The sequence below is a fragment of the Falco naumanni genome, chromosome 6, assembly GCF_017639655.2.
Source record: "Falco naumanni isolate bFalNau1 chromosome 6, bFalNau1.pat, whole genome shotgun sequence".
Taxonomy (NCBI): domain Eukaryota; kingdom Metazoa; phylum Chordata; class Aves; order Falconiformes; family Falconidae; genus Falco; species Falco naumanni.
In genome coordinates, this window is record NC_054059.1 from 90876318 (window position 1) to 90901622 (window position 25305).

The 25305-nt window shown below is 46.3% G+C and overlaps 1 protein-coding gene across 1 annotated transcript in view; it reads right to left on the reverse strand.

Moving 5' to 3' along the window:
- Window positions 1-4182: 4182 nt before the first annotated feature.
- The window catches only part of MRPS5 (mitochondrial ribosomal protein S5), a 60012-nt gene continuing 38889 nt past the window's right edge, over window positions 4183-25305 (reverse strand). Inside the window, exons 6-11 of the mRNA XM_040598512.1 lie at window positions 19135-19225; window positions 15502-15548; window positions 14372-14429; window positions 12452-12514; window positions 6197-6333; window positions 4183-4764 (exon numbers count right to left, since the gene is read on the reverse strand). Coding sequence (XP_040454446.1) covers window positions 4540-4764; window positions 6197-6333; window positions 12452-12514; window positions 14372-14429; window positions 15502-15548; window positions 19135-19225 — 621 coding nt within the window. The 3' untranslated portion in view covers window positions 4183-4539. The remainder of the gene's footprint in view (window positions 4765-6196; window positions 6334-12451; window positions 12515-14371; window positions 14430-15501; window positions 15549-19134; window positions 19226-25305) is intronic.

Here is a 25305-nt window from a genome sequence, read left to right on the forward strand (position 1 = left end):
CCCCTGCAGCGTGACTCCAGCTTCAATCCTGTGCAGCTGAACAGCTTGCGGGTGAACGAGTGTCCGGCTTGGCACAGGGCCAGTAACACGGTGAAGTCTGGCTGCATCACACCAGGCTGCTGAATTGTGCTTGTCAGGTGCCAGGTGAGTTGTAGCAATATGCACATTCCCTGCATGGTGAAAGAAGAGAAGAAAATAGAACATGAAGAAAGCAGCCTGAGGTCTCCATTGCCCACCATGCCCAGCCCTTCATCTCAATACAGCCATAAGGACCCGCGTGGCCAGGGAGCTGGGCAGCCCAAGGCAGCTGCCGGGAAAATGGCACATCCCGATGCTTCTGGAGGGAAAGATGCTGCCCAGGACCTACAAACCATCTACCATAGGCACACCAGGTCTCGTCCCCACAGAGAGCCCGGAGCACAGCTTCGGCCTGAGGATTGCTGTCACCCCACTGGAAACGCTGGGCATAACAAACACGGCAGGCTTGTCCCCGTGCCTGTCTGGGGTTAATTGCGAATTAGCAAGAGTGTCCAGAACATGAGATAGAACGTGAGACGGAACGTGAGACGGCCGTTCTGCCGAGTGCTGCTTGCGCTTGGTTGGCACTTAGTTTGTTGACCACAAGGCACCTGCAGTCCTGGCCTGGAGAGCTGCTCCCAGCCTGGCCCAGTAACGGGGCTGCTCCATCCCAGCCTGGCCCAGTACACGGGGCTGCTCCATCCTAGGCTCTGCGTTTGCTCAGACATTTCCAGATCCCCCCAGACTGGCACCTCATCTTCAGCAGCATGCCATCTCATCATGCCACCTCATTCACCCTCCCCATCCCTGGGATTCCCTTGCAGATGTCGCTAGATGGAGCAGCCCACTTAAAAAGCCAGAAATCAGCCCTTTTTTCAGAGCACTTACAAGTCTTGTTCAGACTGTTAAAAACAGCGGACCTTTTGCATCCCCCGCAGCCACCATGGATTTCAGCTGGTAGTGAAACAGGAGCTTCTTCCATCTCTGCTCTTCTCCTCCAGCTTCCTCAGCAAAACAGGGAGGTCTGCAGGCATCTACTCTGGAGAGCAGGCAATTAGACTTTATTTAAAACAAACTACCCGCTTGAAGGCAGGCAAAACCTCAGCTCCTATGACAAAAACAAGATTAGAGACATATAATTCATTAACTATGCCCAGATTGTAATCTTGGTTGGTCTTGCTTAAATGAATAGTTTCTTAACGACAATGTTGGCAGTTCCCCAAATATTTGTATACTGGATACCTTGCCTCCAGTGATGCAATGAGTTAAAAGCACTAAAGCAGTTCAGTCTTCTCCTGAATGGCAGAAGAAGAATTTGCTTTGTCTGAAAGCACAGAAACTTACAGAAAATTCTGGCTGGCTCCATGGAAAATGCAGGAGTTTCTGATGTTTCTCATTTTACAGTCGGCTTTATCTAGGAGAGATGAGTAAACCGTATGCTGGGTAAAACATCTCTACAAGCATTTATAGTAATATGAACGATCTTGCATGAATAGGAAACCCACAAAAGATGACTTCTAAGGAGGGACCAAAGCTCCATGTGGGTCTGTGGCAGAGTCTGACTGATGGTCACCTCCATCTGCCACCCCCTCCCCTGGCCCAGCTACGGTCCCTTCCCCACCCCTGACCCTTGCACCAAGACCACGGCCCCTTCCAGCCCCTTCGTCTCCCTTATGCTGACAGAATCAGGCATTGAACCCCATCTGCTTTGAGGGATGGAAATGCCTTATTCCTGGTTCATGTTCAAGTGCTCGAACATGAGTTGTCCTGTGGGTCTGAGACGAGCCCTAACCCTCCAGCGGCACGCAAGGGCAGGCAGAGGAGCCCTGAAGACCCTCACGGGAGCCGACGCAGGCGCAGCTAGCATGCGGACCTTGGGAAGAGGGAGATTTGTGGTTACTACATTACTTAGTCTAAGTCCTGAAAAGGCAAATGCCATTCACCCCACCACTTCCTTACCTTGCAGTCCCTCATTTCTACTAGCGCACAAGGTGGCCTGCAGGGCTTGTGTGGAGACTCTCGGAGGCACCAGCTATAAATCGTTCAGACGCTCCCCGGTGCTTTGGCTGATGGAGAAAAGATCCACCGAGATCAATGCGTCTCACCCTGCACTAGCAGTGAGAACCGAAGTTACTGAGTGACCAAGAAGGGCTGGGTTCGAGGGGCAGGGCTGTTTGCAGACCTCTACGCACAAAAGACAGGCTGGGACCCTCCTGCCAAGGGACGGTCTGTGCACGTCGTGAGCTGGGAAAATATGGTGCAAGATCTTGGCTGGGGTTGCACAAGGAGCAGCGCTTCGGCCCAGGTCACCAGGGCAGAGCTGGACTTCACAGCTTGCTCTGCGCTGGGTGCTGCTACCTAAGGACCCAGCCGTAAAGCTTGTCTTTCCTCAGCCCCTCCCAGGGTCACCCAAAGACCTGCCCAATCCTTCCATCTCATCCCACTACGCAGATGGGCGTTGCTGGACACCTTGGAGTCACCCACATCCCCGGTTTTTGTGCAGCGGTGGCCTTGTATGATCTCCTGTGGTACTGTCAGCATGTGTAGGCCAGAATATGGGGGGAGGGGCTTCTCCAGATGTGTTGGGTGAGGAAATGCAGGAACAGAGGACAAGGAAGCAGCGGGACGCCTACAAGTATGGCTGCAATCACTGGTACTGACACACACCTCATTCCTGACTCAGAACAGAGGAAATGCTGGCAGGAGCCACCAGCTCGCTGCAACACAGGGACACAAATGACAACTCCTGATCCAGTCAGTCACTTCAGGCTCTCTCTAGTACCCAAGCTGAGGCTGGTTGGGTCAGTGGCAGAGGCAACTCGCTTCATCTCACTGTTTCTGCAAGGACAGAGGCAAACTGAAGGTCATCTAAATACAGCAAGATTTAATTCCTTTAGCCCAGGGTTTACTCATTCTTGATTTCGCTTGACAGCAAGATGCAAGCTAAATGTGAGCACACATCCTCTACCAGTAGTTTGATAATGCTGCTTACAAGAAAGTTTGCATATCGAACACTTTGCAATCCTACTGAAGGTGGGTTCAGATTGAGCTGGCACACAGGAATAAAGCCTTCAGCCAACTGCTCAGCAGGCATGGCCTTTGAATTCGAATTTTCATTACCCGAGTGAGATAAAACTCAATTAAATTCACCATGCCTGTTTGTATGTATGCGACCACTGTCTTTAGAAACCTGCATGGAAATCAATGTAGAATATCACTCCTAAACAGCTTTAACATCAGAACTTCAAATGTAAATTCCTAGGCTGGTCTTGAAGTATTTCTAAGGCATTTTCTGCTGTGCTAACAAGACAGTGCTACAAGCACCTTTTGGCATACAGAGAAATGTCATGACAAGCACTCCCAGACTGGGAGGCACGCAAGTTAACTCCTGCCTTGTTTTATAGCCTGGATTGCTCTAATACTTGCTAATAAAACATTGTTTGGGTTTGGTTCCACTGTTTCTTTTGCCATGCCCAATACAAACCCATGGAGCTGCCAGGTACGGCATTGTGCCCTAGCATGTGGATACAGAGTCTGTTTATTTTCTGGTGGGACTTGGGTGCTGGATCCCCTCCAGTCAGTGAGCTGATTAGTATCTAGCACATACCTCAGTTGGAGATCCAATACATGAAGGGGTTTACTCCATCTCCGGTCAGAGGCTGGTGTGTATCATGGACTTGCTCTTTCTCCTTTAACCCCCTGGCAGCCGTAGCACTTTCTGAGTTCTGGGTAGGGTCTGAGACGTTACTGTGCTCAGTACCAAACTGGCAGAAAATGAAGTTAGGTCTTACCCCAGCACCCGTGCAGAGGAGAGGACGGTAAGAAAGGCAGGATTGCAGGTTTTGTACTGGGCTTCCAGAGCTAGTCAAAACACTGCAATATTCCACAGGAGACTGCGGGGTGGCTGTCCTCACCTATTTGGGCTCTGCTTCATTTGGGGAACTCTCCCAGTTGCATAAATACTGTTTGCACAACTCCAGCTGTTGCCCACCATCACCTCCTTCCCACCCCTGTCTCCCCCCCACCAGAAGACACACAACTACCTTCTGATTTCACATTTCCCCCACCATAATAAGGGAGCCTAGGAACTGAAATGGAGAGTGCTTCAAGATCTCCCAGGCACTGGCATTTTGCAAAAAAGACCCCAACAAATGCACATTGAACTCATTCTGAGGATCCTTTATTGCTTTCACAATCTTATCTTTTTGGTAGTTTCCCAGAGCTTGTGAAAGAAACAGGGGATCTAGTTGATTAAACATCAGCTTCAGGAATCAAGTAAATGCATGCGTGAAGACCAAGTTCACTGGCTGTTTCCACCTGAACGTCCCTAGTCCAACAGTGGTCAGACAGGTTGTGGGAAAGCAAACTGTTACTGAACGGCAGCAGTGGGAGCAGCAACACAAATGGCACGACAGCGCTACTGGCACCCTCCTCTGCAATGTAAGCCTGGACAACTTGTCTGTTTGGGCTGGGCTTTCCCAGGTGCATCTCTGACCAGAAGAGACGGAGGGACTGGAGCTTTTACCACATGGTCCGTCTGACATTTGCCCAGGGAGATTTCTTCATTCCCTGAGCTTCTTTCACCTCACTCCATTCCAGCTTTATGTCTGGAACCTCATCTTCAGGCTCGGGATCCTTGCGAACAGTCCCCTCGGGCAGTGCCACGACAATGGGCAGAGGGCCCTGCTCCTCCCGGAACTCCACTACACAGAGGCTCTTCTGGTTTGCTAACTGTTGGTGGGTCTCCTGCGAGCAGGAAAAGAGAAAACACAATCAAAGCAACGATGCACAACGTTGGTTTACTTCAGGTCAAACTACATGGTACATGGGGTAGGGAAAAAAAAAAAAAAAAGCAATTTACTAGTAAGTAGTTTAAACAGTGTGTCAATTAAAAGATGTGCCAGGCTCATCCTCATGGGTTTCAAATGCGCTAATTGCACAAGTAGCAGGAATTCAGACAGCCAGACTGCAGACACAGTAGCATTACAATGTCACCTGAGGAACTGGCTTCTGGAAAGGATCTGGCCAGAAAAGGCACATCCTGCTAATAAGGAAGCATGCTGGCATGTTAGTAATGTGCAGTAACATTTGTATGTCTTTATATGGATATAAACTTTGCTTTGACTAAAGTACTTATCACTGCCCTGACAAGCAATATTAGCTAACATAATGACATGGATTTAACCTTATTTTCAACTATACCTCTTCCTCGCACACAAGCTGTTTTGTTAATATTCAGATTTTACAGAATTAACGTTAATGGGAACAGGAAATTTTTCCCATTCAGGGCAGTCAAGAAGATGTAACAAGTGCACATCTCAAAGCAACGATCTATACAGCAGGCCCTTCCTCTGTTCGTTCTATGGAAGACTTCTCAGAGACAGTACATTGGAAATAAATGCCAGACTTCCTCAAGTCTGATTAACCTCACATACTGGTAAGCATCTGGAACTATCTCATAAGCAAAGAGGATCATAACACCCTCCCCTCCTGAGCCTAACTGAAAAAGCTGGCCAGGACAGGGTGACAGAATTGACAACTATAGCTTTGCAGGGCTATATTGGGAATGTAAGCAGCTAAATCCTGGCAGCTACCAAGACTCTATGACCAAATGAGATAACCAGGAATTTCCAAAGGACTGACTCGTCCTAAGGCTGGTGTTCAAAGGAAGTCGGAGGAAACGCTGCACGTTGGATCCTTCCATTAGCTACAGGCAGCTGGCCCAGAGAGAGACCTCTCCATTGTGAGCACTTTGAGTTAAAGGAAATGACACCACCTCCCGGACTTACTTCAGAGATCTTCATTATGCCAGTGGTAGAAGCAGCTGTGATGCTCAGTCCTTAGGCAACGAAAACTTAGAATGCAGAAAAACAAGCAGCAGCAACCAGAGCTGGGCCACAACATCCTCTAATGTCACCAAAAATACTACAAATGAAAGCCCAGAAATTCAGATGTCCCCTAGAGGCACTTGCCTGTGGAACAGGCAGTTACATACAGCTGGTTTGGACTGGGCAACCCCATACAACTGCTGAGGAATTATCCACACGCTGATTTTGTTTGCTCTTTGGAAAATTACTTCGTTTTAAGCCTGGAATGTAAACTAACCACAAACTATTAAAATATCAGTCTTGTTCTGTCCCCTGACCTAACGTACAGAACCACTGAGAATGAAACCTACCTGCTGAGTCAAGCCTTTAAAGAGAGCTCTGACAACGTTAATCAAGTTTTTGGATCCAGAAACCTTGGCATACATGTCTTTAATGCCGATTAGTTTGCAGATGGTGATGATAGCTCGGTGGCAACGAAGACCATAACCTGGGGGTGGGGCAGGAAAAAGCCTTAAGTGATTATTTGTAAGCATACAATTTAGCTAAGGAAGAAGAAAGAACTAAGACCTCTTATTTTTGTTACCTAGCACATTAGAACACATTATATCTTAAAAATGGCAAAACCATTCTGGGAAGACCATTCTTCACAGTCTTTGCAGTCACAGAATCACAGAATGGTCTGGGTTGGAAGGGACCCCAAAGACCCCCCAGTTCCAGCCCCCTGCCACGAGCAGGGTCACCTCCCCCCAGCCCAGGCTGCTCCCAGCCCCGTCCAGCCTGGCCTTGGCCACTGCCAGGGATGGGGCACCCTCAGCTGCCCTGGGCAGCCTGGGCCAGCGCCTCCCACCCTCACGGGGAAGAATTTCTTGCCAATATCTAACCTGAATCTCCCCCCTTTCAGTTCAAAGCCAGTACCCCTTGCCCTGTCACTACCTCCCTTGCACAAAGCCCCTCCCCAGCTTTCTGTCAGCCCCTGTGGGCGCTGGCAGCTGCTCTGAGGTCTCCCCGGAGCCCTCTCTGCTCCGGGCTGCACAGCCCCAGCTCTCAGCCTGGCCCCACAGCAGAGGGGCTCCAGCCTCTGGTCACCCGCGTGGCCTCCTCGGGACTCGCTCCAACAGCTCCAGCTCCTTCTCGTGCTGGGGCCGCCCGAGCAGACGCGGCGCTGCAGGGGGTCTCAGCAGAGCGGGGCAGAGGGGCAGAGCCCCCTCCCTCGCCCCGCCGGCCACGCTGCTGGGGATGCAGCCCCGGGCTCGGTTGGCTTTCTGGGCTGCCAGTGCACATTGCTGGCTCCTGTTGAGCTTCTCGGCCACCAACACCCCCAAGTCCCTCCTGCTCAGGGCTGCTCCCAACCCGTTCTCTGCCCAGCCTGTGTTTGTGCTTGCGATTGCCCCGGCCCACGTGCAGGACCTGGCACTTGGCCTCGGTGGACTTGACGAGGTTTGCACGGTCCCACCTCTCAAGCCCGTCAAGGTCCCTCGGGACGGCATCCCTTCCCTCCAGCATGCCAACTGCACCTAACTAAATACACCTTACTTAGTATATTGCAAAACCAAATGAAAATGTCACCATCTATAAACTCCAAACATAAAACCATAAAAAATGCACCCCAAAGAATTGTTTAATACACAGGTTTGGGTGGTATTCCTTAGAACAGGGGTCCTCAAACTATGGCCTGTGGGCCAGATACGGCCCCCCAGGGTCCTCAATCCGGCCCCCGGTATTTACAGACCCCCCCCTGCCCCCCCACCGGGGGTTGGGGGCTGAAACCAAGCAGCCGCAGATGAGTCCCTGCCACTGCATCCGCACCGGCCCCCTGGTTAAAGAGTTTGAGGCCCCGTGGCTTAGAAGTACCATTGGCAGCTTTTAGAAGAACCTTCCACAGACATACCCCACTACCCTGGGAACACCCACCAAAGGGTTTGGTAGCTTTCTTCCACTCAGCAGAAAAATAACACTCTAATACTTCCCAAATATAAAACCACTACTACTAAGAGTATTAAAAAAAGCCATTGCAAGAGGAGAGGATCTAAATGTGACTGGATCCCGACTGAGACTCTCTCTTCTAAAAAGCAACACGTACATAGCTTCAAGCCCGCCTCCTCTGCGATTTCAGATGACCAACTGCCAAATGAGAGCTTCAGAAACTCGTAATGACAGTAAATCTGACTTTAAAGTCCTGGTTCACATACTGGTATCAGGTATTTAAACTGGCCTCCTGTTGTGAAGTTACTGCTCAAGACCACTGGTCTGCTCAAGCACTGCTGTCCTTTGGGCTTCCCTCCAGAAGGACCCTGTGGAGAAGCAATGCGAGTGCCTCTCCTTCCCAGGCAGACTGCTGCTGGATGAGAGACCTACAGCACCTTCCCAAAGCGTGAGATTGTGCTCAAGACCTCTCTCAGACAGAGCAGACAGAGAAATTAGGGAGGGAAGGAAAAGGGAAGTCCAAGTAAGTCCATAGGCAATATTGCAGAAAAGTCTGGTGTGCACTGAGCTGCTGGGAAAGTGGGTGAGCGCCCACCGGCACTGTGTCTCTTGCTGCTCACAGGCCTTTGGGTAGACAAATAAAACCTACCATGTTGGTTTTTTTTTTTTTTTTTTTTTGCTTTTATTTTATTTTATTTGGCTTTTGGTACGCAAATCTTTGAGCAGCAGAAGCGGGACTGAAGCTGCCAGCAAAGTCAAGACGGTATCATTGCACCCACTTCAACCTAATTCGCACCTGGCAGCTGGATCTCCAAAATGTGAACCTGCTACGTGCCTCCTGGCGCAGCAACAGCAATTCACCAGCTCCAGAGTCTATGCAAAATCTAACAGCCACCAGCCACAAAAAAGTTATGCTTTACCCCTTCAGCTTACAACAGCTAGCAGAATCCTGTGCACTATCAAGAGAGTAAGCCAGCACGTTACCAAGGTATGGTTCAGCGAGAGCGCTTCCCTGCTCCTGGGCCAGAAACTGGCATGAATTACACCTTGTTATTACATTAGCAGCACAACGTGAAAGATGGGGAGTGGAAATAAGAAGGTAACAGACTCCTTGGAGCTAAACTGCTTTGGAAAGACAGCTGAATACTCTATTTCTAGAAAAAAAATATTTCATAAAGGTTAAAGAACAAATGAGTGTTGCGACACTGATTCCCTTTCAACTTACTGTTCAAAGCAATAAGATCGTCAAAAAAGCTTGTGTGCACCTGTGGAAACCACAGGCCAAATTACAAAAGCTTCTGACTAACAACTTGAAATTTGTAGGTGAGTGGTGAGGACCGAAAAACATATTTCAAAATCCACAAATACAATAGAGATTTGCACGTCATCTGCATCCATCTCCATCATAGCGTTATAGTAGCTCCAATGTGTAACTGCAGTATATCAGCATTAATTGCAAGTGGTTTCTTAGACTTGCCAGATTTTAATGAAGGAGTTATTTTTTAAGGAGTCTAATTTTGTTTTCTCATTCCCCTGAGAGATCTGTTTCACATGGCCTAGCTCTATTAGTCTTTAAAAATAAGTTGGTTATTGTTCTAATGTATCTTACTCAAAAGCTGAAAAGCCGGGTTACTGATTAGTTCACTCCGTGGGACAGTCTCGCTGCTGAGTAAATGACCCAGGGAGGGGGGAGCAGAAATCTATTCCAGTGCTGCATGTTTTATTGTGCCAATATGTCTCTTTTTCTTTTAACCTATAATTGGAAAATAAACTATAATCATCCACAGCCATTTGCTCTGCCATTTGATAAAAGAGTTTTCTATGCTACAAGACAAAATCAAGTTTTAGACACAATTACATCTGAATTACATGAAGTAATTTTCAGTGACTTAAAGCATTTAAATTTTGGTGGTTTTATTGTTGCTTTTCTCCCATTTTACCTCAATCAGGTTTCTGCAGATTGTTAATACATGAAACTCAGAAGCCAGCAAACTAGTCCATCAGTCACGGAATAAAATTTATTCCAAACACAAAAGGAAGGGATCCCAACAGCAAACTCCAGCTGTGGAGAAAAAGTTGGGCTCAGACATTTTTAACTTGTCTGTGGCAGGCGTGCTGCCTTACTGCAGCTTAATTACATGAGGCCTATATAAGAAAACAGGGTCATTTAAATGTAACAAATTTTCTCACACTGAAAAAGATACAAAGGTAACCCAGAGAAGTATTTTGAAGTATTATATTCCTATACATACTATAGCTATACCTGTAATGAGCAATCTACATTAGATTTTCTGGGTAGCCACTAACAAGAATTTGTAAATAGAACATCCACTTCAAATCCAAACTACGGGACTACTTTAAGTTTATATTCACATGTTCACATTACGTTACTGTCTTAAGTTGGATTTTCACTTGTCTAATACGTCATCCTGACTACGCTGGGGGGTTTTCTCCACTTTGCAGGGATTAAGAACAAATTCAAGAAAGGAATATTTAAGTGTAACAGTGACTTCACCTTTCCTACTGAAACACGAGGCTTTGTTGTGATCATTTGCTGGGATAGCTGCCCCAGTCCTATGTACAGGAACTCGAAACAAACTGCCAGCTGGAATTACGCAAAGTGAGAGGCTTTGGCATACGTAACAGCTGTAATGCCAGCAGCAAACAGAAGGAATCTTTCATACTTTAAGTGAAGACAGTCTACATATGCCGCGGTCTAATGTGAAAACTCCAGCAGTACACACACAAGTCGTTTAGTTGTTCTAAAATGACAGCCAGCTCTTGCTGCTGCTACGAGTCCTTCCCTTAGAGTACAACACAAAAGCTTGTCGGGGACTAAGGTAAAAGAGAGCAACAGCTTTATCTGTACCTTCCCCAAACCCTCATTTTTGCATAGGCATGTAATGTTACACTTGTTTCCAGGCCACAAGCACATAATGCAGTCGTTCTCTCTCACACACACACACACACAAATTAATCTACAAAATTCCAGGAAGATCAGCCTGGACTTTGCAACAGCTGAGACTATAACCCAGGGGAGAGCTGGACAGGGGGGCTGTGAGAACCAGCAGCGCTATACAACCCCCCAGGGGCTGCGGCAGGACCCCCAGGCACGGCCTGCCTGCTGGCCGAGCATCGTATCTTCCCCCGGGCTGGGGTGTGTGAGGGGTGCAGGGGTGCAGGGGTGTTCACTAGCAAACTTTAAGCTGGACTAGCCAGTGAGTAGGTCTGGGCCGGGGTCTCAGGGGCAGGGGGTCCGTGCCCATACAACCAGTGGGATGATGAATGTGGAGCGCGTGAGCGACCAGCGTCAGTGCAGGCGAGGCGGGCAGCGAGCATCAGGCTGAACCCGCCGGCGAGCAGGGGACCTGGCGCGCAGGGAAGAGGGCAAGGATCTGGGCAGGGGGCTAGGCACACTGCGGGGCTCGGCTGGTACCTGAGGGATCACAGAGGTGTGTGTGCCTGCGAACCTGGGGAGAGCTGTGCGTGCTGCACTAGCAACCTTCTGCCTCTGCCAGCCGGAGGGGGGAGGGGACCCGGCTGGCTGTGTTTAACTGAGTCCTGTACGTAGGCGCTGCTGAAGGCCAGCCGTGCCAGCGTCCTGCGCGCCCGCATGTGTCCGTGTGCCTCTGGGATGCAACCTTTGCTACCGGCTGAACCTGCGAAAGGGAACGTGACAGCCACATCTGGGGGCCCCGGGTTCCTGGCCGGGCAGGAGGGTCCTGGGCTGAAGCGGCTGGAGGCAGCAGCTGTAGATGGAACATCACTGAACAGCAGCCTTACGGAAGAACAGGCCTGTGAGCCGAGAGCTACCAGGCACGGACTCACTGCTACTCACATCTAACCAGAAGTCTGGAGAAGCATTCCCCTGGGATCAAAGTGAAGAGCAGCTTGCAGAGACGGAGAAATGAAAACACTGCTACTGCGTAACAATCAGCTGGTCTTTGTGCTGGTACGGTGCAGGACAACAAGCCAGGGTAGATAACCCCTCTCGTCTGCACACTGGGAGCTCTTGATTTTAGGGAAAACAAAGCAGTAATGGTCTTGAGGAAGCAGTAGGCTAGATGCCACCCTGGCTCCAGCTCACGACCACAGGTAGTCTGAGGCAGTTGAGGGAGGACATCTCCCCATGCTATCCCAGTATGGACTTGGGGACAGGCACACAGATGCAGCTTGCGCTCCAATTCCCATGTGAAGCACTTCCACTACTGCATACTATACTACCTCTGAACCTTGTCTTGAAAACATCAACTAAAAATCACTTAAAAAATAATAGAATGAGCCTATCAGTTCTCCAAAGATGCAGGGGGTGTATGGTTGGAAGAAAAACCTGCAGGGTTCTTCTAAAGGCCTCTGCCTCCAACATCTACGATTTGACTTTTCCACATCTAGGTAACTTAGAACTGAAGGAACCACACTTAGGAAGCACGAAAGGAAACCACAAATAGAGCTCCCACCACTGTAAGAGGGACAACCCCCAACTTACAATAACAAAGCCATGTCATTCGCACTAGGTATTCTAATGAAAAACAACTGATCATCTTCAACATTTTAAAACATGGCAGACTAGCATCAAATGATCCATCTCTGAAGTAAAGAGATATTGCATGGATTTAACTTCATCAAAAAGATACCAGTCAGTAATAAATAAAACTTCAACATTTCCAAGCAGCTTTAATTACCTTTGTTTTGCTTCTTCATGCGGATGGATGTGCTTTTAAATCTCACCGTAATGTCGTGGTAAACTGGAAGGGAGGAAAAAAAAAAAGGGTGTTACAGCTAAATTCTTCCTTCTAGAAAAGCTTTAGCTCAGCACATTTAAGGAGTACCTCTCTTTTTCAGAACTGACAACGGCAACTTGGTTCTACTCTCCTCCGAGTTCTTAAAGAGAAGGGTTAATCTACCCAAATTTCTGGAACAGTTTAGGAATGTTTACACATCTGTGAATACTACCTTACTATTGTATACAAAACCAAGCTTCACTTGAAAAATACCAAGTGTCTGCATGCCTCCAGTGAGCTTCAATTTAGCTTTAAAGTGAGCTCACGGGATAAAATTCAACCTTCTCCCTCATACTCAGGCTTTTCTAATAATTTAGCTTTTAACCTAAGATTTCCCCATAGGCTTCAGCATTCTTGGATTTTCCAATCAGAATACTTACCGTTCCAGTATTTCTGCTTCTCTCTGCTTCAAAAGGAACCCTAAACTCACACCCTCTGGTGGGTGGCTGTTAGACACATCTGATTCAGCGGCTTAGTCTCTGCACAGTGGACTCTAGCACTGCACTCAAGATGGTTCAGAGGAGACCTCTATGCATAAAGTAGAATGGGAAGCACGGTAGAAACACCACCAGGTTTCAATCAAATCCCCAGTCTGTTAGTGTGAAATAACAATTCTTAAGGAATAGAGTCACGAGGCTAACTGCAGTTTTGTACTTGTAAGCTGAAGTTTTATTATACTGAGTATTTATCTACACAATGACTTGGTTAAATATTCATATATTCTGTAAGGTACTGTCTTTCAAAAACTTTCTGAAAGGTAACTGAGTATTTGGTGTACTGGTACTACATCTGGCATCAGAGAGGACTCGTATGGTATTACACTGAACTAAAAAACAACTACCATGAAACATCAGACTGACTCCCCCAGCCCACGTTCTGCCTGGCTGCGGGGCTTTGTCAGCGTACATCGACTGCATCAACAGGGAACCACCCCTGACATACAAAGGGGGAAAGCACGCAGGGGTTCACTGTAGAGAAGGGGTGCCCAGACAGTATCTGACCTCTTTAATTCAAATTGCGTCAGCAGAGACCTAATCTTGCTACTACCCCCTTCCCTTGCCCCCATTTTTAAAGAGCCTGAAATACTATGCATGAAGTGTCCAAATTTTAAACACAGAATCGTAGAACAGTTTGGGTTGGAGAGGACCTTTAAAGGTATCTCGTCCAGCCCCCTAGACCAGGTTGCTCAGAGCTCCATCCAATCTGACCTTGAACGTTTCCAGTGATGGGGCATCGCCAGCCTCTCTGGGCAACCTCTGCCAGTGTTTCACTGCCCGCATCACAAAAAAATTCTGCCTTGTACCTAGTCTAATCCTACCGTCTTTTAGTTTAAAACCATTACCTTTTGTCCTACTGCAACAGGCCCTACTAAAAAGTCTGCCCCCACCTTCCACGTCAAATGCAGGAGACCAGAAGGAAGATATATCTCTCAATATTTTAACAATATTTTGTATTATGTATTCTTAACTTTTCTTCATGGACCTTCCTACAACTGTTGATACAAACCTGAGCGAAAGTGAAGCGTAAATCACATACTTGTTCCAGATCATGGCGATTTATTTTACGCAGGGATTGACAGACTATGTACTCCAACACTACCACTGTCCAGCTACAACAGTCTGGGGCTAAGATTTCATACAGCATGCTGAAGAAGCAAAATGATGCATGAATAATAATAATAATAATAATACAATGTGTCAGATCAGAAAAGTTTTTAGGTAACATCTTTTTATGCTTTCTAACTAGTTGCAACCAGTTATTGTTGGTATATTCAGTACTTACTGGAAGTTAAAGAAAGTCTAAATAAATCGTAATACTTACTTGTGTGGTTCTGATAGAGGTCTATGAAATGTAAGCAGCGTATTGCTTTATTCTTTGCCTAGGGAATAAAAGCAGAAAACATTTCTTCTTTTTCTGTAAAATATTTGAAATTTACCATTGTCTAGTTAACTAGACAGGAAAAAGGCAAGCAAGAAAACTTAGGAAAACAGGTTTGCCACATCTAAAACATTTAATTTATGGAAATGAAAATGTTCTTTTTAAAGAACTGCTTTCTCCTAACAGGTTTAATATTTAAAAAGAATTCTCAATATAGTATCAACTTTATCAAACTTTGCATATTTTAGCACTGCTACTTTGATAGCTTAGTTGAGCATTATAACACAAACGAGATTAATGTAGATGGCCGAGTAACGTTTTGAAGTCTAAAGGACCCTTAATAAGGTCACTATGCATGGGTAAGAGAAAAATTCCTACACGCTAAAGCTACAAGCAGATTGTACACTATATAGATATCGGAAACAAGTGACCAAAGGGGGTGGGGGATAGGTATATGCCATAGAAAAGGGAGTAGAAAGAAAACAGAGAGTGCATGAGCTGAATCACATAGCGGGGCAACCTCACTATGCATGCCCAAAGAAGATCAACGAAGCTGGTGAAGGGTCTAGAGAACAAGTCCTGTGAGAAGCAGCTGAAGGAACTGCAACTGTTTAGTCTGGAGAAAAGGAGGCTCAGGGGACACCTTACTGCTCTCTACAACTACCTGAAAGGAGGTTGTAGCGAGGTGGGTGTCTGTCTCTTCTCCCAAGTTGCAAGTGATGGGACAAGAGCAAACAGCCTCAAGTTGCACCAGGGGAGGTTTAGGTTGGGCATCAAGAAAAATTTTTTCACTGAAAGGGTGGTCAAGCACTGGAACGGGCTGCCCAGGGAAGTGGCTGAGTCACCACCCGTAGGGGTATTTAAAAGACGTGTAGATGTGGTGCTTAGGGACATGGGTTAGTGGTGGGCTCGGCAGTGCTGGGCTAATGGTTGGACTCTACGACCTTAAAGGTCTTTTCCAATCTAAACGATTCTATGATTATTTGTGTCAGGATGGACAAGTCATGTACAAGGATCCTCTGCATAGACTACAAAAGATACTGATTAAGCAACAAATAATTCAACCAACATACTTTCCGTAATGCGTTCATCCGGTCACCGGCTTTCCCCATTGCAAAACCTGCAAGACAGAAACGAGGCAGGACCTTCAGAAAGCAAAAGGGGAAGGAAAAAAAAAAAAGAGAGAACTTCACAAGTACATTTATTATTTGTTATTTCCACTCCATTGCACAGATCATACTCAGAAAATTGTCCAAAGAAAGCCACAGAAAGCACAGAAAGTGAGTTATGTTACGTATACCTAACAGTTATGTATACCTGACAACTGGATGCCAATTGCTTGTTGGCAATACAAATGGCAAAACAAATAAGGCTTAAGTTATTCTGTTTATTTGTCCAAACTTGTTCCAAACAACTGAATAATGGTGACTGCTTCAGCCAAAAAAAAAGTCCAGTCTTCTGCTTAAAAAGAAAGAAGAGAATGAAGAAAAAGAAAGGAAAGTGATGCAGCTATATCAACTACATCTCTATTTGAGAACATGAAAATTAGGTTTAAGAGAATAGTGCATTTGCAAAAATTGCGTGCCTGTAAAACAGAGAAAAACCAGCGTGCCAGTTTACAAACTGCGACCTAATTACCTCCAAACCCTCAGACCTACTCCTATTTATTAGGTCAGCTGTGGTAGCGATCAAAAGATTTCACAGCGGTCTCTGGGTATTTGCAGTCTGCTCAGACAGGGCATCAATGGACCGTATGGAATGAATAAGAGGATGTGACAACTGTTTTCACAAATCTGTAGTCCAACAATGTCAAGGTAGATCGAATTTAAATCATTTAACCTCAAATCAGCAGATCTAGTTTTTTTGGTCCTTTGATGTTTCTGTTGTGTCAGCTGGAGCTGTGGATTACCTGTGTCCAAATGCCTAATCCCAAAATCAATGGGATTGGACCCCGTGGCCAACACTGACTCGCTAATTCCATGCAGACATTACAGGAGAAACAAGCTAGGAGAGATCTAGAAAAGAAATACCATCCTGATTGCTGTGGTGCTACAAGCAAAGAGGCTATGGCTGCAAGCCTGGAGCCTGCTGCGGAAGAAGCAGCCGGGAGCACTGCTGCTGTCAGCTCCCTCCTGCGCCTGCTCTCCCTGCGCACGCACCCGGCACCCAGAGCCCGCTGCCAGTTTCCAACTCCTGCACAAGGAAACGCAAGGAAACTGCGCTAGTCTTCTAAACGCACGCGCGGAGCACAGCAGCAGCGTATTAATGCTGTGAAATCACACAACAGATTAGAAATTGAGGACAATGAGGTCACCTGGGAACCTCAGTTCAATCATTCAGCACATATGGTTTAAAGTGATAACATGTTTCATGAAAAAGCTTTTCAAAGAAGAGGTAGGAAGAATTTTTTCAGAGTAATTATCTTCTTGCTGGAGAACCATACCTTCCTCTAGATATAAATTTTCCTCCCCTCCAAACTAAATTAAAATACAGCTTTAGAAACACATCTGGACCTGAATTTTTCACATAAATGAAGTTCTGCAAAACTGTAGTTGACTGGAAATACAGCTGTCTTATTAAAGCTCTCCATACATCAGCGATACCTATTCTGTTCAGAATAAGAGGAGACTATTGACAGTTAAAGGTGGGTGCTCTGCACACATATGGATTTTCTTTACTAGAGTCACGTAGCAATACAAGTGCAGTTTCCTGTACTCTGTCCCAAATACAATACATGCCCTACTCCTGCCTCCTGATAGAGGTAAGAATTCTCTATCATTTGGATCATATTATTTGAATTATGTACTTCCCAGCTATTAATTTTCCACTGTTTTAACTAATTCTTTTTTAATTCTGCAGCGCTGTCGTATCTCTAAGTCCATGTGAGGTCTAATGGTAATGTTAATGTACATCCATTTGTATCCACAGGAAGATGCACAGAAACTACCTCCTTATGAAGAAAAACGTAGCACATTCAAGGGTGCTGCTTAAATAAAGCTTATCATACAGCAACAACAATAAAAAAAGCCTTTAACTCCTGGTATTTGAAAACTGAGTGAAAGATAAATATTATCTCCTCAATAACAGAACTGGAAACATGGAAGAAACCCACTGCTGTGCATGGTGGCTACGTAGTGTCTTTACGCTGGGATCCAGGGCTAGTTAATCCAGGGGAGATGCTGCACTCCGATGCTTTGATTGCTGCAAGAGATAGCTTGGTCATCATCACCCTCCACACATAACTGTGCTTCAGTTCTGTTACAAAGAGATCACAACTAAACCGAACACCTCTGACCGGTATTCTTTCTCAGTCTTTGCTCAGAAAGAAAAGAGGTTTCTTTTCACAGCTCGTATAAGATCCTTCAAAATCTTACATTCCTTTTGATTTGTTGTATTTAATTTATGCCATAGCGTTTCTATGGTTAGACTTCAAATTGCTTGCTCAAGAGACCATTATAAAGAGTCATAAAAAAGAAAGAACGCAAATGGGTCAGCCTGCAGATCACCGAGGTTACTATGACGCTGGACACAAAGGGGCCCAAGTATTCTGTTGTTCCCTAAAGTATAAATATAGTATTTGTAGGAAGCCTGCAAAGCGCATTTTTTCCTTTAGGATTAATTTTAATAAAAGAAAGCTTCCTAAAGAGGCTTAATATTTAGGATCTTCTGATCAGACAGATTCATTAAGAATTTCTGAATCAAGACGCTAGGTGAAACTACCAGTAAACCAGCCCCTTTTAACTTAAAGCAGTAATACTTCCAAAGGACTATCCTGACAGTTAGGGTGAAGGAGAAAAAAAAAAAAGCAGCCAGATTTATACTAATAACCTAGAAATGCTAACACTAGCTAGAAAATAACCCAGGAAAACATACAACCAGCCACGCTGCCCCTTCCCACAAGGTGGTCACTGCTGTTAGAGCAAATGAAAATACAACCCCAAGAACCCCAACAACATGAAAGCGATTTTCAAAACGAGAAAGACAAACCCGTATCTGCTGACTCCTACACCTCCTTATCACTCTGTCTGCTCTAGTAACCATGGAAGCCCAGATTCATTCCAGCCAAGCGCAGGCGCGCCTGTGAAACAGCCGGCTCAGCCGAGCTTTCTTGCACCGCCTGTGCCAGAGGACACGGAGCCGGCCCCCGTGCCCTTCCAGCACCTTCTGCAGGTGCCTGATTCTTTTCTTTGACTTGGGAGTAAACAGCTGCACTCTGCGGCTAGGTGATTAAGGCCAGGTGAAACAAATGCAGTATGCATGGCTGAATACTTTCAGGCTTTGATTTTTTTACAAAACATAAACAGTATCTACAATAAAATGAAACTGCGTGTACAGGAAAGCACAGGTGATCCCTTCCGGAAGGAACTACCAGTGGTTAGTGCTATCACTCTAGAGTTAAATAAAAGATGTTATTACCACTGGATAATATATGCTCCAAACCTAATTGCACATTACTACTTTTTCTAAACTCTTTTTACACACAAAACAAAGTGTTCAAATAAGTACATATATAATTTGATTATAAAGCTTACTTTTATAGATGAAACTCAAAATTCTTGCAGATATTTCAATATCGCACAGAGGAAAGAAGAGTATATTTCTTTTTTTTTAAGCATAAAAAGTCCCCTTAAATCACCATGCCTCCTGCAGTCCTATTACAAACAATGATTAATTTGCTATCTCTTACATACAGTGAACACACATACCTGAAGCCCCTTTACCATTTCCGACAGCCACTAAAGCACGTATTGATTTTTTTCTGCCTTCCTTTGCCTTCATACAAAACACATTTTTCACCTGAAGGAAAAAAAAACCACAAGGCATCTTGTTATGGCACAGTCCAACTGTTTTGGTTGCTTTTTTTTTTTCCAAAAAGAGTGTCAGTTTACCAAAAAGGAATTAGAGTCTGTGATGAAACCTTACAATAATATGCTGCCTTTATCAATACACATCATCTGCAGAGGGACACTGGGTTCAAGGCATTAGATACTTCATGTAAAGTAAAGGCTGCTAAAAATCTATAGGCAGACACAGAACCTCAGTAGTTTCATTAAAATATCCCCTCTGTTTACCCGCACAACAGCCAATGCTCTAATCCTGCTAGCTTCATGTGGGATTTCATTATGATGACAAACCATGGGGAAAAATTGAAAGTGACATTAGCATCTCACTGCACCTCTCGCATTTTAACATATTTTAGAACTGCTCTCAGGAATTGCTCAAGGTGTGTCATTGCTTCGCATTGATTAAAATTTAGGATTGAAATCTACTTGCAGACTGCAGAAGGCAGTCTCATCACTGAGATGACAGCTACTAAAAGAAGACTTCATTTAAGAAATGGGAAGAAGAAAATGGTATTTTGTTCCTGGAACTAGAAATGTTTTCAGGAACTCTGCAAGAAATTCAAGCAGAGATGTAAGAAAGCTCTTTAGCTTGGCGTGGGGGGACACACCTGGCCCTGTGGGTATAATTCTAGAAAACTAAATTTGCTTCTGTCTCTGCTACAGACTCCTCTATGTGACTATGGGCAAGTCACCGCTTTTCAGTCTCCTACCTTAAATGGTCTAATATATCATCTGAGATAATTTGTCTGTCTAGCTCCTGTTCTGGTTTCCTTGGGGTTTTTTTCTACATTAAAACATACATTTATTTAAATATAGGCATACATTTTATATACAGGTTACACACTATATATAATATATAGGCTATATATAAAATACAACACAACACAGTATATATAAACACACATATGTATATAAATTGCATACTGGATATTGCTTGACTGTGTTAATATCTGTGTCTCAGAATTACCAGTGCAAAGATAAAAATCTACTTCGTGGTTCATTTCTGCCATTCCTCTCAATCAGCGTCTACTTTCTTGAGGCCTTAATAAGATTTCCATAAATTATAATAAATTAAACATGCATTGTTTATATATGAATTAAGCAGTGCTCTTCCCTTTTCCCTACTGTACACAAATCTTCAGTAAGCTAGTCTGGTTCTAGTGTAATAGATCTGAAAGGGATTACTATCAAATACTTGGTCATCACTTAAACATTCTTACTGAAATTCACAAAATCCAAACCCAAAACAAAAATTCCACAGACATCACTAAGTACAGGTTAGGAACAAGGGCTTCTGAAGAATTTCACCTTCCTTTCATTAAAATAAAGATGCTGTTAAATTCAAGGTGCACATATGTTCTAGAAAGCACTCTGAAGAAGTATCAGCTTTGATAATTGCTTATTGCAAGTAATTTTTCTTTCTGCAATCCTATTGCTTACAAGAACAAGCTAAAAACCCAAGTCCCCTAAGGTGAAAGTGCCCGTGGAAACAGGCTACTTGCAGAAAATGCAAAATAATGATAAAAGAAAGAAAGTACAGCGATTTCTCCAGGAGCATCAAGAGAATAGTATTTTTGCTTTGCACATACTTTTGTCTTCCATTGCCAATATCGGTAAGTACTTGTACAAAAAAAAAAAAAAAAAAAGTTGGCACTCGATTGTCAAAAACAAAAGGCCGTGATGCTTGTAGAAATCTACTCAAGAATTACTCTTCTCCCTTTCCAGAAGGTGGCAATAAAGACACACGCAATGAGCTTCTCCAGACCCTTCCCAAAACTGCGCTTGTCAGCCCTTTCCCAGCAGCTCTGCAGGAAAATGTGTTCCGTCACCCATCGCAACCAGCATCTCTCCCGAACGGCTGCGAAGGGCTTTCAGGCTCGATAACGTACACGGGGAGCCGGGACAACATGTCCTTAGATCCCCCCGCCACCGCCCCGGCCTCCCTCCACCCGGGGAAGCAGCTCAGCGACGCTTCCCTTCGCCTGCAAAGAAAGCCTGCAGCGAAAGCCTATCATCAAACTGCGCTGGAATTAATTAATACACAACGAACAACGTGCCACTTTTAAACCAGCATGATCTCTGAGAGGCGACTGAAACTAAGGCACAATCTCCCCTATTTACTAGATTGCCACTCAAGCCAGACTTAAAGCTAATTTTAAAAATTTGAAAAGAGATGCGTGCTCAACCTTAATCACCGTGTCCCTCAAACTGTCTCCCTGTACACATTATCCATGGTGACAACACAAATTCCACTTTCTCGTCGAGAGCCGAGGGAACAGCATCTCTCAAATATAAAATGAAACCACCTCAAACATTCATTAAGAGGAGAAACAGCAAGCAACAGCTTCAAAGGCAGAACTGGAGGTGTGGAAATACACTGCAGTCAGACAGGCTGCTAACGGTTCTCGTGATCTCAAGTACTTACCTGCTGTGGCACTCTGTCAGAGGAAGGTGAAAACCCAGCGCTTCCCTAGAGGTTTTATTCTTGTAAAAGCTGAACGAATGACAGGCCAAATGAGTGGCTCTTGGAAAGTCCTCCCTTCTATAAATATTCTAGCCATGATTTTTAGCAGCGTGCCACCTAAAGGCCCTGCTCCTGACACCCGTATTCTTCTGTTACGCAGAGGAGTGTCCGAAACAGGCTGATCCCCTCAAGGCGTAAGAACCTCTGGTCCCAGTGCTTCTTCTCTAAGGTACAAGGTGAGATGAGATAAATTGAGAGCAGGGTGCAGTGCTGGAAGAAAAGCACTTCCAGGCAAGCGAGCCTAGAAAGGCTCAGGGACATTGCTAAAAGGCTCAGGAAGCCAGTTATGGAAAAAATTTGAGTAATAAACTTGTGCACAGAAATCAAGCCCACGTCAGCTAGATCATGTCCATATCAGCCTTCTCTTCTCCGTGAAAAGGGCAGAGCAGATTTTTACCACAGAGACAGAGTATCTCCCAGCTGTAACTTAAACCTACCGTACCTAAAAATCAGAAATTGCACGAGACAGCTGGAGGGCAGAACTCCTGTTGCTGGCAAGTGACAAGGGTGACACGTGGTATCCCTAGTGGTGTGCAAACGGTGGGCAGCGGCAAGGGCAGCGCTTCAGAAGGCAAACTAGTGTCTTCTGCTGTGATTACTAATACGTGACCTTCTCGAAGAAAACAGCTAGCTAGAGAATTTATCAGCCCCTACTGATGCTTAATGTGTTAGGGAGGGCTGAATTCAGTAGCTCCACAGAGGCAAGGCTGCCACAGCTCCTTGCTGCCAGGTCCAACGAGCAGCAGGGTGTTAAGGGGTGTCAGGAGCGGACACCACCTCCCACAGCTCCTGGCCCTGGGCTTTGTCCTGCCTGGCCCGGAGCCCAGCCCCAGGCTGAGGGATGTGTCTGCAGGTTGAACAGCAGCAAAGCTGGGTATGTGTCCCAGAGAGACGTGCAGGACACTGACGTGTCCAGCCACAGCCCATCGCAGACAAGGCACTGCCTCAAGTAACACCTACGTATAGCACCCGGATAAAACCTAAGTATAAACAGCCATGTCCCCTTCCTTCTCTTTGGCTGGTAGAGACTGGAGTTCACCAGTGCAGGCACATCCACACCATTCTCTAGAGCCATGAATGCACGCAGATCCCCTGAGTACCAGCACGGCCCTTCTGTCCATCAAATACCACCACCCAGGCCCTCTTACCCGCTCCATGGACCTTCTGCTTGCTGGCTGGTCCCGCTTGGTCCTCACCAGCAAACATGCAGCACTCGCAGGCTTCTCTCGCAGGCACCCGGCATGCACTGGTCCCCCTGCACACAGGCAACTGCTCCTCTGCTTGCCTGATCCCATGCCCAGAGCTCAGGCTTCCTACTCACTGGCTAGTCCAGCTTGGAATTTGCTAGTAAATTACACGCACACAAACGAACATCAGGCTTGGGGAAGATGCAGACCCTCAGCTGCCCGCTGCCTCCGCAGCACCCGGCAGACAGGCTGCGACCTGCGGTCCTGTCCCTGGCACCAGCGCTGAGCCCCTGACTTGCTTCACCTGCCCTGGTCCCTCCCAGTAGCCGATTTTCAGGACACCCACCATTCCTGCGCCAGCAGCTGGTGGCAAAGACCCTCGCTGGCTCCAGCAGCTTGCACTGAGGCCCCGCTCGCTCCTGTTGCTGACACCACAAGTGAGGGGTGCCCACACCACCAGTCTGGCTGCAGCTGCTGTCACCGATGTCACTCCCACTGGCCCCCTCATGTGGCTGGCACCCCGGGCTCACGTTCCGTAGGACCCTCTCTAAGTCCAGAGAGCTACGACCCCTGGCACCCCCAGGGCACCCACACCCCCAGTCTGACTCCAGCTGCTGGCCCACTGGCCGCTCAACGCCAGTTCTTGAAGTCCTGGCACTTAAGTCCCTGCAGACCTCACACACAGAAGTGACAAAGAGTGAGATTACACAGAGGTGATTATGAAAGGATTTAGTAAGAAGACAGGCTGTAGTTGTCAGGTGCAGGGCTCAGTCAGACAAGCATACAGATCGGCCCCAGCTTAAATGCAGCCAGCCCCTTTTATACTCCTTTCTGTCTATTCCTCCTCTGTTCTGCCTCAACAACTTCCACTGCACCTTCCTTCAATGTTTGCACAGTTCCAAGGACACCCCCAAACATGGCAGACCCTCAGGTCTGCATCCTTATCAGTTGCAAAGTACTGGATTTCCTGCAGCTTTTTGATAGCCCATCAATGAGTGTGACTGACGAGCTTTGTTTCTTTTCTTCCCTCCATTGTGTCTGTCAGGTTTGTCTCTCTGCATATTTCACTTACAGCCTCCCCCTCCTCCTCAGTATCCCACTGGACCTCTATCAGATAACCTTAATGAAACAAACACTCTCACATTCCACATACCTTTAAGCAACTAGTGTGGCTGACCAGGTTTGGTTCTCATTACCGCCTGCTTTATCATTTGTCAGGTTTGCACCTCTGTATGTTCTCTTTTATGGCTTCTCCCTTATTACCTCCTTTTTACATTGAAAGGGTCCTTAACCGCGCACCCTTAAAGGAAGAGGTGCTCTCTCCATCCATGTGCCCTTACAGAAAGATGGGAATGCAGTCCCAGTGGGCACAGACTTCAACACACCTATACAACACACACATTCATACATACACAGCAGGCTCTGGCCCTGCAGATCGACACAAACAGAAATGAACAGCACTAATTACCTCATCCTGTTCCTCTCTCTGGCTAATCAGGGTGAAGGCCCATTAGTGGGAAATACATGTATTCCAGTTGCTGGCACTTAGACAGCACCCCCCACACACACACCCCAAACACATGCACATAGTAAACAAGAATCCTTAGCCCAAGAAAGTAGTTAGAAATTGAGTTTAATAAGAATTCAGGATAAACCGTACCAGTCAGACACAGGTCATGGCAAGACAAGTGTACCAACCAGCCCTGCTTAAATGCAAGCCACTGCTTCTATCTCCTTATCCCTCACTGTCGTTTTCCCACTCTTGTTTCCCCTAAATCGCCTAGACCCCTCCCTTGCTCTCCCTTTGGTTGTGCTCTTAAGATCCCCTAAGTCTTGTGTAATACAGAAATGCTCTTCCTCTGCATTCCATGTGTCCTCTACTCCTTGGCAGCAACCCCCCCTCAGTCTGTGGGGTGCTCTGGAGAGTCCCCTGGACCACGGGGCTGCAGCTAGTGCAGTGCAGCCCCAGGAGGAGCCAGACAGGGCTGCCTGCGTCTCCGAGTCTGTCGTTCTGGTTCCCCTGCCTGCCTCTGAGCTCCCCTGGTCTGTGCAGATGAGCCACCGATGCGGTTACACCTCCCCTAAGATGCTCCTGGGAGGAGGGCCAGCAGGGCGTTACTTGGGTCCCTCCACCTGCTTTTGCCCCTGCGCTCCCTTGTCTGTGGCCAGACAGGCCTTTTATCACATAACCTAACAGTCAGTACTTTCTCCAACTTGGTCATCATTAGAATAAAAGACTTATGTCTTGAAGAATTTGATTCAGTAGCTATAACCTCCGAGAAGCAGGAGGATTAGAACCAGCCATCCTGTTCACGGTGCATC